The sequence below is a fragment of the Telmatherina bonti genome (assembly GCF_933228915.1).
Source record: "Telmatherina bonti genome assembly, chromosome: 15".
Lineage (NCBI taxonomy): Eukaryota > Metazoa > Chordata > Actinopteri > Atheriniformes > Telmatherinidae > Telmatherina > Telmatherina bonti.
Genome location: NC_136613.1, coordinates 7,557,742 through 7,574,210, shown reverse-complemented (window position 1 = coordinate 7,574,210; position 16,469 = coordinate 7,557,742). Strand labels below are relative to the sequence as shown.

The window sequence follows — 16,469 nt, the reverse complement described above, 5'->3', positions numbered from 1 at the left end:
CACTTAATAATACACATGAAAGTCCCTTGTTTCCCACTGTTATTTCATGATGCAGGTTTTTTGTGTTACAAACTGTTCCTGTCCCTTGCGTGATGTTTCTGCCAAGGAGAAACTACAGAGAGGACGAATAGCAGCATGTCCTGATTGTACTGGAGATGTTGACAGAAAAACATATGTAGACTAATGTATCGTTCACATACAGAAAAAAAAATTGATCAAGCAATTTTCACCAAAAAACACACTTCAGAAAGTTCATTCACCCATCAAAAATAAGCACTCCCCATTTGGAGTGCGACACACCCTTTATTATATTCATGTTGCCAGTTTATCTAAACCAAAAGAAGTCTTTAGCCCCTTTAAAAATTATTATAACATCAGTATTTATTCTACTGCACAAATCCTTTTTGGTTTTGGTCCTGTTCTCTTAAAAAAAAACAAAGAAACAATAATAATAATAATAATAATAATAATAAATACAATAATAATTATTATTGTTGTTGTTGTTGTTATTATTATTATTATTAATAATAATAATAATAATAATAATAATATTGAAAAATGACAATTTTTTGTAGTAAACAGTGACCCCTGCTGGTGGATTTGTGAACAACACATGAAATTACCAAATCAAAAAGTTATATTTGCATTTTAATAATGTTTTAACAAAGGGTGTAAATAACTGTTAATAATAAAATGATAATTAAACAATCAAACAGTAAAAAGAAATTAGGAAAACAGACATAAACATACCTAAAGCAGGTAGCAGCAATTATTCTGTGGAAATAATAAGATCAATAATAATTATAATCACTAGAAAGTATTTGAAAATCTAGGAAGAAGATAAAGGATTAAGACTTCTAGTTTCTAAAATGTGGAAAGTTTTTACTTTATGCTCATTTATGTGGTATTTGTGTTGAAGTTTCGGGGTTTTGTTTTGTCTTATTTAGCAGGTTGTGCATTTTGTTTTGCTTTCTGCTTCCCAGCATCAGTTCTCCAGGTTTGATTTTTTTCCTCAGTCTATTTTCACCGCTTGGTTTCAGTTCTTTCATGTCAGTTTTTTGTCATTTCTCGTCGTGTCTTGTTGCAATCTCATTCCCTTTTTTGTTTTATTTGATTAAAACACTCTTCTTTTTCTTCTGCCACACCACTGCTGCACCATCACATTTACATCATTAATAAACACAACTTTACTTTCCAAACATTCTGCAAAATATTTGCAAATGAGACGTCATATTCATTATATATAGGCAGCATAAATCCCTTCATGCAGTGTCCAATGGACTGCAAATCACTGCACAATAGACTGTTTATGTATAAATATATCAGATCTCAGTGTTATTACATGAAATGTTTAGAACAATAACTACATATCGCTACATGTCAGTTACATTTTAGTGATTATTATGAATAAATAAAGAATATCTTTGAAGCTACTTGTACTTAAACATCACAATCACTGCAGGAGAGGAGTGCAAGTCAATTGGGGGGAAAGATATATTTTTTTAAATGATTGAATTATTCTATAAATGTTATTCCTGTATTCTTTGCTTCTATGTATATTTAAGTATTTATTTAATCCAATAATTCCATACAATGTCCTGTCAAACCAAGCTACCTGAAATGTTATAATCAGAGTGTGTTATAAAAGACGGAATAGCAGCGATTCATCACACTTATAAAGGTGGCAACTTGATACTTATTAAAAAATATTTACCACAATTTTCTGGTGTTAAAGTCTCAAAATGTCTGACTTGTTTGGAGCAAACGTAGAATAAAATACGTTTGGAAACTTAAACAGAAACAGTTTTATTCCAAAACAGTTTCTACATTAACAATAAAATACAGAGCTGAGTCATTAGTGTGTAGTGTGTGTGCAGTGTGTGTGTGTCAGTAACATACACAGCGTCCCACAGTTTTACTTCATAGAGTAAATACAAACAATGGAGACAAGTTCAATCCAGATAAATTCAAGGCAGGAGTGTTCGGTACATTCAGGAACACAGCCGGTAACAGTCAGTCAGTCTGTCTGCGTCGCAGTTGTCGTTCCATCCAGGAGAAATGACTGACTGATCAAATCCATAGATCCCATCTCTGACCAGTCAGACTGCTGGTCTTCCTCACAGCATCCTCCTTCATCAGAGCTCATCCTGAAAAACAAGAAGTTAAAACCAGTCAGAGTTCAGCGTCCGCTTTGATGTCTAAATTCCAGCTTAAAAGGACAGTTACCTTTGGTTTGCTGTGTAACCGTGGCGACAGCCGTTGCAGCCGCTGCCTGACGATGTCAGCGATGGTGTTGGCGTCCCGGCTATTGATGTATTCCCCGCTGTGTTCATACTGTTGCAGCAAAAAGAAAGAAGATTCAACAAACCGTCAGGAAAATCTTCCAGAATAAAACATTAATAACAAAAATGTTATGTTAATATAAGTCAAACAGTTTAATCAATGAGGAAGTGTTTACTAAAAAGCAGTGAAAGTTCAACTTGTTCAACTTGATTTGATTAAAATTTGTTCAATTTGTGATCCCGCTTAATTTCACTCTGAATAGGAAGTCTTGATTTTTTAGGATTTTATTGTGAAGAATGCAGTGAAGGAAGCGAAATGTTGCTTCAACTGAAAAGATTCTGTCTTTTTATTTCCTGTCTTTTGTTTTATTGTCTTCTGTTGTTCACATGAACGCTAAAGGCGCCCATGCGAACAACAGCATGAATACGAGGTCGACAGTAAACACAGTGGCTGACAGTTATGTTGTCTCGTCAGTCACGCTGTTGATGATGTACAGGCATGAAGCGCTTGTAAACTCATCCTGATGTGTTGCTTCTGACTGTGTGTATTCTCACCCGCTTTGTTCCCAGATTTGGGTAAAACCTGACAGTGGGGTAGGCGGTGATTCCAGCTGCCTGACAGGTCTGGTGATGAGCCTGGCAGTCGACCTTCCCAGCTCGAACTTCCCCTTTTAGCATCTGTCCGTCACACAGAGAACGACGTGTTTAAGAGCCGTGACGTCAGGAAGACGTTAAAAACACCAAAAGTTTAGAAAAATGCAATGTTCCCACCCGAGCCAGGACCTCGAACTCTGGGGCGAAGTGTTGACATGGTCCACACCACGGGGCGTAGAAATCCAGAACCCAGTGATCCCGACCGGACAGAACCTGAGACCTGAAGGTCTCTGGAGTCAGATCCACTGAGACTCTGGGTAAAGAACTGCAGACAGAAAACATTTAATCCACTGCTGTCACGTCCGACCTGCAATCGCTGACTCGTTCAGGCGGTGGAGGAAGGAGGAAAGAATGAAAGAAGATGGAGAAAAAGGAGTGGAATAAAGGAAAAAGGGAGGAAAGAAACATTCATTCATTCATTCATTTTCCTAAGAGCTTAATCCAGTTTAGGGTGGCAGGGAAGCTGGAGCCTATCCCAGCTGTCTTTGGGAAAAAGGCAGAAAAGAAACAAAAGAATAAAAGGAAAAAAAGAGAAATAAGGGAAAAAAATAGAAAAAATTAAATAAGGAAGGAAGAAAGATGGAAAAGAAGGTGGAAAGTAAAAAGAAAAGAAACAAGAAAAAAGTAAAAACAAAAACGTAAAAAAAATTAAAACGTGAAGAAAAAAAAAAGAATGAAGGAGGAAAGAAAAGCAAGAAAAATAAAATAAAATACTAAAAAAAATAAATAAACAAAGAAGCAGAGAAAGATAAATAAGGAAGAAATGAAGGCAAGGAAGTGAAGAAGGAATGAAAAGAGAAACTGAGGAACAGAGAGAAAGATAGATGAGAGAGGGAAGAAAAAGAAGGAAAACAATAAAAAGCAAGAGAGGAAAGTCAGATGGAGACAAAACAGAAAGAATAAATACAAGGAAGAAGGAAAGAAAACAGAAAAACAGGAATCGTAGAAAAGAAAGTCTGAATGGAAAGTAAAGGAAGAAAGGAAAGAACAATGAAGGCAGGGAAGAGTAGGAGAGAGGGAATGACGGAGAAAAGGAAGGAATAAAGGAGTAGTATCTGACCTGAGAGCCCACGCTCTCAGCGAATGAGCATCTCTGTGCCAGCCGCTGTACGTCCTGCAGACACAAACATCACGTTAGCGTCGGAACGATGCGTTCGAGGTCCAACGGGAACATTCAGACCTCAGCGAGACTCAATCCCAGCGAGTCATTGTCCCGAACATCTGGAATATCACATCTGTCTAAGTCGGTTTTTAGCTTTTAGTTCGGTCTTTCAAAGTCTAGTTTCTGTTGCCATGGAGACCTGTAATCACGTGTGTGTGTTCTGTGACATACGTACATGTATCGGTCTGGTTGCCGGGGGTTGCCGGGGTACAGGCGGATTTCGGGGTACGCTCTGACACCCTGGCTCTGACAGAACGTCTGAAAGCGCTGACAGTCGACAGAACCCGCCTGAATCTGACCCGACAGCAGCTGCGAGGTCACAGAAACACACAGAGTCGGGGTTAGGCGGGGGGGGGCGGAGCTTAGATCTGCTGCTTTCTGCTTCAGGCACGGTTTCTCTGCAGATTTTTCCTTCATGCGGCGTGTGATGCGCGTCATACCCGGGCCATGCGCCTCCACTCTGGCATCAGAGCCTGACAGGGGCCGCACCAGGGAGCGTAGAAGTCCACCGCCCACGTCTCACCCTCAGCTCGACCTGCAACAGAAACCAAACCAAAACATCTAAACATCCATCTTTAATTGGATCTTTCTCATTCTACATGAATAGTTTTTACTTTGGCTCCTTCTCTTATTTATGTGGTTTATTTCTACACACACACACACACACACTCACACACACACTCCATTTAGTCTGCACAGTTTAGCATATCTAGGCTGAGATAGATCTGCAAAGTTAACGCAGAGGCTGTAAGACTTGAAGTCATCCACATGTTGTGTGCAACAACCTAATCTGAGTTACATCCTCGTATGTCTGTTATCTCATTCTGACACTTAATCAACTCTTGGCCACATTGTAATTGTTTCACTGCTGCTCCACATTGTTTTAAAAACTTTTGTTCTTATCTTTTACTTAAAAATGTTAAAAAGAGGTGAAATCCAGCGTTATATATGTGAAGTCCTTCTATAGAACTGCAAGCATTTTTATGTAAACTACAGAAAATGCATGTTGGACAAGCCTAGAACAGCGAATGTGGTTATTTTAACCACACAGGATTTTGTGTTGTTCCATTTTGGAGTCGACTTTGACACATTTTCACACTTTGAATGGCTGATTCAGCAGCTGTCTTGCATCCTCTCTCTTTTCTGAGCCCTCTCCAGCCAGTAAAAGTCAGTCAATATGTTGACTCTTGTTTTATCTGTTGAGGATTTTTCACACAGACTCTTTAGTCTGAATAATTTGCAACGAAGTAGAAAGTTGTCAGGTTGCGTTCTTACAGCGCATGCTCTGACTAGACACTTTCAATCTTCATCTTTTCATCCGAAAACATTTTGTTTTTCTTGGAAAAGCAAAGAATGGTGGAGAAGTGACAACAAATCTGCGGTTTTCTGTTTAATCTTCAGGACGGGTTCCACCTTTCACTCTCTCTGCGAAGCTGGAGGGATCGAGGACCACCACCGACGGATTAACCAGATCCTGCAGAGACAAACAAAACGACATCTCTTCACACCCTCTTTCAGTCCATCTAAAAGCACTGCGAAGGCCAGAGAAGAGCTGCGAAATATGTCCCCTTCAAAGCGATACCTGTATGAACTCCAGGATGCCGTCAGCTGAGTGATGTCCTTCATATTCATGAACAGAGGAACCGTTGAAGATGACCGTAGTGGGATAGGCCTGAATGTTATACTGAGACACAAAGAGAAGCAGAAATGATCATGCGTGTGCAGCTGATACGCCTCAGAGCCGTCTGGAGACGATGGATCCTACCATGGAGCAGAGGTTGTGGTGGATGGTGCAGTCAAGAGTGCCGAACTTCATCTGTCCAGCCAGCTGGATTGAAGCTTTCCGTAGTTCAGGCAGCAAAGCTCGACATGGAGGACACCACTGCACACAGGAGTGGATTTATCAACTCTGTATCCAGCCAGAGTTATTATCAGTGCTTATGTCTTTGTGTATGGCGAGGATCTATATGAATGTCTAGACACAGAGGAATAGCTGCAGGTTGCAACTGAGCAGAGGTAAATATCATGGCTTTGTGATGACCAATCTGTAGCGACACAGAATCAACATGTTTCTGTCACGTCTCCTGGTTTCTAATGAGCTTTTAAAAACGTGTCATTTCCAAACACCCTGGACCTTCTTCCACGTATCTGCAGCGCAATGCTGCATCCAGACGAAACCACGCTTCCTTTGGGTTTTCTCCTCTGGGTGAGTTTTTACTAGTTGGGAATCTTAAATCTGAGTTTCCGCATGGTCATTGAATGCACCTTGGAGAAATCCACCAATGCTTCTGTTCAGGGTTTGCTGAGTGCGACGATATAAATCTGCTTCATTTCTTCAGCAGTATGTGGTTTAGTATATCTCGAAGCTATACCAATTTAATTTTAACATTTTAAACCATTCAGACACACTTTTATGCAACATTTTCCCTTCTTTACTCTCATTATTAGTTCCACCTTCTGAATATCATAAATATCTTATCAGTCGATCACATGGCAGCATTTTAAAGCATTCAGTCACGCAGACGTGGTCAAGATGACTTGGTGAAGTTCTAACTGAGCGTAGAATGTGGCATGGTTTCCGGATGCCAGACAAGTGTTAATGTAGTAGAAATGGACGTAACTTGCAGCAACTGTGTGATGCTTCATGTCAATATGGAGCAAAATCTGTGAGAAATGTTTCCAACACCTTGTCGTATCTATGACAACCTGTCCAAGCCGGTTCTTGCAAGGTGGACATGATAAAGTGGCCTTTGATCAAAGATGTCAGTATGTTAGGACAAATTAAAGCACGCCACTTGGTGTTTGTGTTGCAGGTGCAGCATCAGCCCGCAAGACAAACAGGAACAGGCTGGATGGGCTGGATCATCAAACAGTGAGGCGTAAAATATAAAACAACATGAGGCTGAGCTGATGTGGCATTTTCAGCTGAAAGACATGGACGAGTTGTTATTATCTGTTGTGTAGTAAGGCTGAAAAGAATCCAAACCTTACCAGCATTAATCGTCACGTCTCACACACACACACACCGACTATTCACCAATAACCTCAGACCAGATGTGTAGCTATCCTTCTACAAACTCATCCTCTTTAACTCTTTGCGGTACAAAAACAAGTGGAAAAATTGGTTTAATTTAACGCTGCAGTGAAACAGGAACCAGAGGCTTCATCTTGCTGACATTTACAGTTCTATTTATTTCCAGCAGTAATTAGATTATAACTCAAACATGGACATAAAATGACAAATCAAACTAAATAAAATAAAATTAACAAGGGAACAATCTATATGTTGGAATGATGATGATGTAGACAAACTTTGTTTCGGGTGTCAGTTAGTCCTGCTTCTTTCTGCTTTGCTGCTAAGCAACACCCCTCATCATTTCACTGCCCTCACCTGCCACCTGTTCATCATCAGTTTAACCAGTACATATGCAGCCTCCACCACTCACTCGTTCCCAGATTGTCGCTGCCTTCATGCCTGACCTTCCAGCGCTCTTTCCTGAGCTGCCTGCCTGCTACCGACCTGATCTGCCCCCCAAACACCACCTTTTGCCTTGCCCTTAGAATCTGCACCCATCAGCCCTCTGGATTTCTGTCCAGGAGGACCAGCACCTGTGAGTCAGTACTTTACTTCCCTAACACCAATCTTCCCTGCCTGCTCAGTTGGCGTGGAGGGTTTTACTCTGCTGGGCACGCTGGAAACCAGAGTTCAACTCTAATACTAAGCCTGGGATTCTAATAAAGCCTGGATCTCTTGTGCTGCTTGCAACTTTTCAGTCGAGTAAATCTCTGGTTTTGGGTCCGTTCCCTGCCCGTTACATCGAGTCCGTATTGTTTCCTGGAGGCAGACGGGATCGCTGACTCGATATTCACAGGAAAGGGTCTTTACCAGAACTAAACCGGCTGCCGTGATCTCCTCACGCCATGTCAAAATGTAATGAAGGAAGCACGTTCGTGTAACTCTCATAGCAGGCTACAACAGTCAAAGGCGTATTAATGGTGAGGTACTAACAGGAGCGAAGAAATCGACCAGCCAGGGCTCCTTCCTGTTGGAAGGAAAGTTGTCCGGTCTAAGAGTGGTCACATGAGCGCGAACGCTGTCCCTCGCAAAACCCACGATGTTGTACAAAACATCTTTACCTACGTAGACACAGAGAGGATCGATCAACACATGAGAACAATCATTCTGGTCAGGAAATGGAGCGAAACCAGAGCTAAAGATGAGACGTCCCAGTGCAGCACTGACCGTGGTGGATCTCAAAGTCGTTGATTCCCATTCCTTTAAAGACCGCAATGCAAGGTTTATGGATGTAGAGGGACTGGCACAGCTCAGAGTCTGCTAAACAGTCAACTCTGCCAACCTGGAGAGAAAACCGGAGAATAAGACAGACGTACAGGCAGGTAGAATCTAAAGTCCCGTTTCCACCAATGGGTTCGTACGGCGAGACCCAGCTGAGACTAAACCAAGCTGTCCCGATCCAGACCCGTTGGTGGAAGCGGGTCCACATGCAGACAGAAGCACGGCTACCTGTATGTGGTCATTTCGTAGAAAAGCTTGCAGCTTCTTGTACTCATTGTAGACGGAGGCTCTGTCACCGAATGTAAAACTCACCAACCAGCGATGGTGTGCCAGTTTCTCCTGAAAATTACATTTTCACACAAATTATGGGGTTTTTCTGCACCTGACAGCTGTTGTGCAACATATAGGCAAGTTTGCTGTGGGGGAAAAACCTTAAAACTGTCTCTTGTCAGCAGTTCAAGATCCGGCAGATGGTTGATGACCTGATTGTAGACCTCTCTGCTGTCCAAAGTCTTTAGCCACTGAAGGACACAAACACAAAAATAAGTACTAAAGAACTGCAGATGCTTTACTGCAGACAGTACTTGGTCTTACCAGAACACTGCCCTGTTTATCCAAAGCACTTCCAGGAGGGAACAAAGCTGTTGCTCCACTGGTCACCTGAATCAAGAGAAATCAAGTTCAGCTACAGGTTAATAAAAAAAAAAAAATACCAAACAGTTCAGAGCAGGTTGTGTTTTTTACAAACTAAATACATGATTCGCCTCTTTGCAGATGACACCCTGGTTTATCTTCCCAGTTAGTAAAGGATGAGAACAGCAACTAGACTGTGATAATAAACAAAAAGAGCGAGATTCCTTCATAAGATGTGAGTTTTACCTGGAAACTGTCACAGAGATGTTGCTGTATGGTGCAGTCCATCCACCCCACCTTAACCAGGCCGTCCTACACACACATTTTAGTTATATAGCACTATTCATAGCAAAGAGCCGCACAAAGCGCTGTAAGTAATAATAAAAAATCATTTTAAGATCAAACAAAAAATAAGCCTTCATATGAACCGAATATATAACCTAAACAAATTAAAAATACACACCTAATCGTTAATAGTCTGTCACACATTCATACACATAAAGCATACCCCACCGAGAGCTTTAATGGACACTGAATATTGCTTATTAAATTAATTCCACCTCTTTATTACATTATTATAATGCCAGATCAGAGTTTTTAATGGCAACTATCAAAACTTTTAACCCTTTCATGCATGAATGAATAAAAAACAATGCAGTATTGTATTAAATACAGTTTTTTACCTCTATATTCATATGCAATGATACTTTTTTATTGGAATATTTAGAATTTATCATGATTTATGATTTATTTTAATGTAATTATAAGATAATATATAATATTATGTAAATCTTTAATGAAATATAGCTGTATCTTTTTCTTTTCCTATTTATCGCAAAGGTAAACTGGCGTAATTTCATTATATATTTATTATATATATATATATATATATATATATATATATATATATATATATATATATATATACACATACATATATATACATAATATATATATATATATATATATATATATATATTATATATATATATATATATATATATACACATAATATATATATATATATATATATATATATATATATATATATATATATATATATATATATATATATATATATATATAAAATATTATATATTTATTTATTCTGCAGTGAGTGGAAACGTATTGGATGACTCACAAACATCCACTGAAGTGGTTTATTTACAAAAATAACATCCTCATTCATGAATATGCAAGAAAAAAAGCTCTTAAATAGGCGTCCACTATATGGTCACTATGCATGAAAGGGTACCTTTTATATTAAGCACCATAGATAATTACGAAATACAGTTATATAAGAGTTAATTGACACAAAACAACTCAGTGTTTCCCCTAACATTACAACCCCGTTATTTACAAGCCCTGAAATTAATCAGAATTCAAATGAAAATTTATTTAACTAAATAAATTTTCAAGCATTTTCATTCATGCCAAAAACATTCAGATCTCCCCGTTTTTCCTGCTTTTACGTGTATTTATCTAAAATCATAAGAGATCCTTTCTTTGTGTTCTCACCAACATTCCTGCCAACTTCTGTCTTGTTCTGGGCTCCAGACAATCTGCGGGACAGACACATACGACACACCTGACAAAAGCTGTAAACACCGTGTATAGGTCATGTATAGAGCATGTATAGACATGCAGATGTCTGAGCTTGTGATTTCAGCAGTGATTTCTCGTGCAGGCAAAACTGAATCCGTTGTAAATACCTGAACACCTGTATGTGCACAGAAGCTGATGGTTTCGTGTCATGATAAGCATGTCTGACATGTTTTACCTCCAGTGTCAGAGCAGAAGGTGATCAGCCATCCGAGTCCCGATGAAAAGGCACTTTCTATCTCGCTGAAGGCGTTACCTGATAAAAGAAAAAACACAACCGTACCCAAAGGTAGGACCACATGGGATGATATGAAACAATAATCACACAAGGCACATCATAACCTCCACACACTTATTTGTACATGAACCCAGATGAAATGCACCTTGCCAGAGCTGAGTGACGGTTGTCGTGATGAACTGCATGGCGAAGCGAACCAGGTCGTCTTTGGTGCGCTCCCCATTAAACTTCTCTGGTCTCTGCAGAAACACAAACAGAAGCTATCAGGCTTCATTTTCAGAAAACTTTATAGCTCGTCGTAATCACTGAGCTGTGTCTTCTTACCATGAGTCAAGATTAATAGTAACTTTTAACCACATCCTTCAAACAGCTTCTCATCAAAAAAGAGCAATACGACAAAGTTCTTGTCTTTCCAGGAGCAGATCTAAATAACAGCTTATGAACAACACTACAACTTCAGTCATACGAGTCTGCAATGTGGCGTCTTCATGCTTTTGTTGTAGAACGTAATCAGCATTGAACAAACAAAAAGTTGCATTTTATTGATCAAATTTGCTCCTTTTTTCCTCCCCTGATCTTTCTCCTCATTCCCATTGGTTCTCGAGCTACAGTGTGGTTGATCCATGCACAAATAGCAGAGTTAGAAGCAGGACTACTGAACCAGATGTTGACATGTTGGCGCCGCCTAACAATGGCTCAAAGTCCATTTATGCTTGACGCAGAGGACGTAAAGGCAGAAACACGTAACTCAGTCCTAATTCAGGAGGTTTAGCTATCTGTCACTTGGTGCAGAATACGGAGCAATACCACCAGAAATCCCAGAGGCAGTGTTGAGTTATGTAGCTGACACATTACCAGAGAAGAAGAAGATACAGAAATCACCTAGTAGTTTTATTTCCCCTACTTCTTCTTGTGTTTTTGGACAGCTGTACTTAATGTGATGGCGGTGCATTTCTGCCACCAACATGGATATTGACTCTGAACTTAGCACTGCCCCCTAGTGGACCAACTGACTTAACAGCCATGGCAACCATAGACTGTATATAAAGAGATGGGCGGAGTCTCCGTAACGTCACCCGTAGGTTTCTGAAGAGCTGAATTGAAGCTCGGTGGGCGATTCCTACCATCACCATCTTGGCAGGGGCATGCATGTCACCTCACCCGGAAAATACAAATATGGGCAAAGAGGTGGAGCTGAGAGGGGGGCTGTGAGCGTCATGGTGGATGATTGACATTGAGCGAACTCCGAGCTTTCTGTAGCTAAGAGCTAACTGAACTAACCCCAGAAATGACAGAAGCTAACCAGCTAACGGAGGTAAGCGGGCTAAAGCTAAGTCACGTTGTTAACCGGCTAAAAACCGCGGTTGTTCTACGTTCTTCCTTCTTGAAGCGGGAGATCGGGTACCTGTCAATCAAAAGGACACGCCCCTAATAATGCCGATTTTCGAGATTAAATTACTTTTAAACGGGCAAGTTAGACAAAAGTTCCCTCCCCACACAGTTGTCATGAAGGTAAACCTGACCTATTAAACCTAAAATGGATTTTTGTACCAGGCTGTAAACATGTTTATTTCTGCTGTGAAGTTGGTCTTTGTAACATGGGAGTCTATGGGAATTTGCTCTGCTTTGCAACCCCTAGTGGATGAAGGGGGAACTGCAGTTTTATGCACTCCCGCATAGGCTTCACTTTTAACCGCCGGAGGTTGCCGCTTGATGGCAACATATAAAACGTGTGTAAGTATGAAGACAGTAACATATGACAACGTTTGAAACGGACGTCTCCATTTACACACATAAGGGAACATAAACAGGCCTAATTTAGCATCCGTACTGTGAGCTCTCTCTAGACAGTAACACACAGTCTTGCTCTTTCTTTCTCTCTTTCATTTCCTGTCTTCTTCCGATAACGTATTTCTTTGCTGAATCAGCCGCATCGCATTTATATCCACTTGCCAGCATGTGACCCAGCAACAGTAAACAGCTGCAGGTTCTCGGGACACTGCTGAGCAGCGACGGTTTCAGAGACACACATATCCCTGCAACACACACACACTCTAAAACCTGGTTGGACTCATTTGATGTGTTCAGACGATGAGTAAAGAGCAGCCAGACCTGTCCAGCTCTGTATATATACAGGCTGGGGTAGCTGTTGATGCCTTTCCTCCTGCAGAGATGGTTGTTGTCTCCACAGTTCACTGCTCCAATCCTGATCACTCCATCCATGTCTTTGGCGAATTCCCTCCACTGCGACAAACAAACACACATTATAACAATACAGATGTTAGATTAAACAAAACCCCACTTGCAGAACAAGTAAAAAGGCATCAGGAACACACTTTTTGGAGTATTTAATGTGTCCTAAAACCATTAAAAGAAACCTATCAGCTGCATCAGCGTGTGTTTTCGGTGTCAGCGGTTTTATTACCGTTGGAGCCAGCTGGTGACAGTGCGAGCATCGTGGGAAATAGAAGTTGACAAACCAGATTTCTCCAGAATTCACTGCCGCCTCTGAGACACAAACACAGCGATGAATAAGCAAAGCAGCATTTTTTCCACTCTGAATATTTATATTTCGCTGAATCTGACATCTTTAACGACCATAAAGTGTCGACATAATAAAAATATTTTATTTGCTGGCGCCTTTTAAATCCCCCAGGGTCACCTTACAGATAATTAGAACATAACAGCATCCTCTTACAATCAAGTGCAGTGCACAGAGTCCAGTCGGAGGGAGCGTGCCACTTTGAACAGGTGGGTTTTAAATGCTGTGATGGAGTCTGTGTCGGGGGAGGGAGGTCTATAGTCTGGGTGCCCATGGTACTGCGGTGTGATGTGGGGATGGTTATCAGTCCAGCACATATTAATCTGAAGGTGTGGAAGGGGTGGTGTTCTTGTAAGGATGTTGTAAAAACCTGTTATGCCTCCTTATACTTCCTCATGTTGCCATGGTTACTAAGTCAGACGATTTCTGGTGGTATTGCTTCATTTCTGTGCCAAATGACGGATAGCTGAGCCCTGATGCACATAACCAACGCAAACTGTCCAGCCGTCTTCTGCATGGAGCAGGAGTGGGTCTTGGAGGCTAAATGAAGGCTGGATGGTGGAGTTTTGTACGTGAGGAGGAGGGTTTGGTAGTGGATGCAGTGCTAAACCGGTGACCAGTGAAGTTAGACGAGAATAAAGGCGATTTTCACCATTTTATCTGTTATTCTTCCCTCTTCAGCTGTTGATCCAATTCATTTTTACAATACAATACAACTTTATTTATAACGCACTTTAAAAACAACAATGTTGACCAAAGCACCACATTGTGTGGGGATTAAAAAACAAAAAACAGAATAAATAACATACATGAGGACAATTTAAAACATTCATTTGGCACAAATGTTTCAGTTTGTTCACTAACCAGACACTTCCAGCAGATACACATCAATACATGTTAAAAAGAAATCTTACCAAAGTCTCCGCTGTCTAATGTGATGATCTCCAAATCATCATCGTAGATACCTGTAGCAAGACGTTAAAACAGTTTCAGACACTTTCTAAAAGAAAAGTGTTGAAGTTGTCCAGCTGCAGCGTCGTGGCAGAGACTTACCAAAGTCGTAGCGGTAGTAATTCCAGCTCTCATAGCGTCCACCCTGCTGCTCGTCCAATCCCTTTTCTCCATACTTATCATATTTCTTCCTCAGATCTTCATCTTTCAAAACTTCATAAGCCCGATTCACTTTCAGGAACTTCTCGTGAGCTAAAGAGTCGCCCTAAAACAGATTATCGTTGGGTTTAATTTTTTTTTTAATGGTAGAAAGGGGGAGGGACGTAGAGTGACTCACAGGATTTTTGTCGGGGTGCATGGTGAGCGCCAGCTTTTTAAAAGCCTGTCGTATCTCTCTGGTCGTTGCCTCTCTGCTGATCCCCAGCAGGTCGTAGTAGTCTGAGCTCTCAGCCCAAACCACCGCCAGCAGGAGGAGGAGGAGCAGCAGCGGCATCATGAGCCAGGAAGGCTCCTTCGCTTTGACGGCTCTCCTGTGGCCCATCTCCACACCTCCCAGGACGACCAGACCAACCTGGAACTAAAGGAGAAAATACATAGCTTTGTATTACTGTTAAACTCCCCCAGCTTTCTACTTTTATCACAAGGCAAAACATTTATTTCAGTTCAGGGTTGCAAGGTGGCGGGAGACTATTCCAGCTGGAATCAATGTCACCAGTCTGTCACAGACATAAAGTCAGCAACCACGCAGAATAGTCCCCAGAAGCAGGGATAATGCAAAGAGCGCGTACAAACCTGGAGGCCCCAGATGAGACTCAAACCTGAAACCTTCCTGCACCTTAAAATATCCAGCTGTAATAATTATTTTATAAACTTTTTATAGTTTATTCTCTTTATGTGGTAAAAACTAGCCAGATTTTGTTCTATAATTATTGTGGTTTAAAGTTAGAGTTTTATTTTAAACAATAAATCCATGCAACCATTGCTTCCTTACAATCTTTCTTCCATAAAACTCATCTTGCATCCTACTTTTACTCTGAGCACTCTCCAGGCAGTAAAAGTTAATTGACTCTTTTTTTCCCCCTTGCATTGTCACTTTCTCTCTTTCTTTTCTGTCCTTTGCCCAGTAATGTCTTCTTGTACTTCAAACCAGGCTGCGTGTTGATCTGAAGGTGTGTGATGTGGTGCTGTAAAGTGAAATGCTGTTGCTGTGAAATGCAGTTTCTCAGCCTCGGAAAGCTGCAGGGCAACAACAGCTCCAGGAATGTACAAAGTGAATGGCAGTGTGCCATTGAAACAAGTAGGAAACACATACTTTTAAGATCCTATAGTTTAAAGTCACATAGGTTAAATCCATCGTCTATTAAGATTCTGGCTTTTAGGAATGGCATATAAAATATGTCATACTTTATAGACATGGTCGTTAAAATAAAAAGAACAAAAATAGTATAATAAATAACTGTTTGATCTTTTTATAAATACTCTGAAAACCAAAAAGTTATTTTATTCTAACTTTAATGAGGCTGTACCTTATTTTCTTCCTTTTTACCCATAAAAGATGCAACATTAACCAAAACTAACCAGTGACTTTCCAGTTAATGATGTTGTAAAACGCTGTAATTGTGTATCCAGCCACAAAACAACTGAAATAATGAATAAAAGTATTTCTATTCTGCATGTGTGTTTTGTTTTAAGCATTTTATGTAGAAATAGAGAAATCATGACCACTTTCTTTTTTTATGTAACAAGCAATAAATACACATAAGACTTTGGCTACATATCTATAATCAGAAGTGTTAACACAGTTAATATTAATAATGTGATCACTTCTGGTTAATTACACTGAAATTTCATCACTTTAAACACCATTAAACATCAGTGGAAGCTAAGCTAAGCTAACAGCAGCCGCATCAATAACATTATAACTATGCTAAGCTAATTAGCTCGTTACACTCAGCTATTTCTATTATGAGCATGAAAATAAAACTCACATTAATCTGGCGTTTACAGAACTTCCAGTGAGGGGAAAAACGCGGTGTCCTTATGTTTGAGATGTCTCAACTTCTACAACTCGGGAGATGAAGATCCGCATCAGAGTCCGGCTCACGCCG

The 16,469-nt window shown here is 40.4% G+C and overlaps 1 protein-coding gene across 1 annotated transcript; it reads right to left on the bottom strand.

The window, feature by feature from the left end:
• Positions 1 to 1,787: 1,787 nt before the first annotated feature.
• dnajc10 (DnaJ (Hsp40) homolog, subfamily C, member 10) lies at positions 1,788 to 16,469 on the bottom strand. The gene is made up of 25 exons (XM_079253901.1): positions 16,350 to 16,469; positions 14,699 to 14,938; positions 14,464 to 14,626; positions 14,325 to 14,375; positions 13,294 to 13,376; positions 12,981 to 13,112; positions 11,014 to 11,107; positions 10,809 to 10,886; positions 10,547 to 10,590; positions 9,275 to 9,340; positions 8,990 to 9,055; positions 8,827 to 8,916; positions 8,624 to 8,734; positions 8,342 to 8,456; positions 8,108 to 8,235; positions 5,864 to 5,980; positions 5,681 to 5,782; positions 5,512 to 5,572; positions 4,539 to 4,633; positions 4,274 to 4,407; positions 3,997 to 4,050; positions 3,054 to 3,201; positions 2,838 to 2,960; positions 2,227 to 2,334; positions 1,788 to 2,147 (listed from the first exon to the last, which is right to left on the bottom strand). Exons 2-25 carry the CDS (start codon positions 14,900 to 14,902, stop codon positions 2,136 to 2,138), a joined length of 2,379 nt encoding a protein of 792 aa, XP_079110027.1. The 5' UTR covers positions 14,903 to 14,938; positions 16,350 to 16,469; the 3' UTR covers positions 1,788 to 2,135.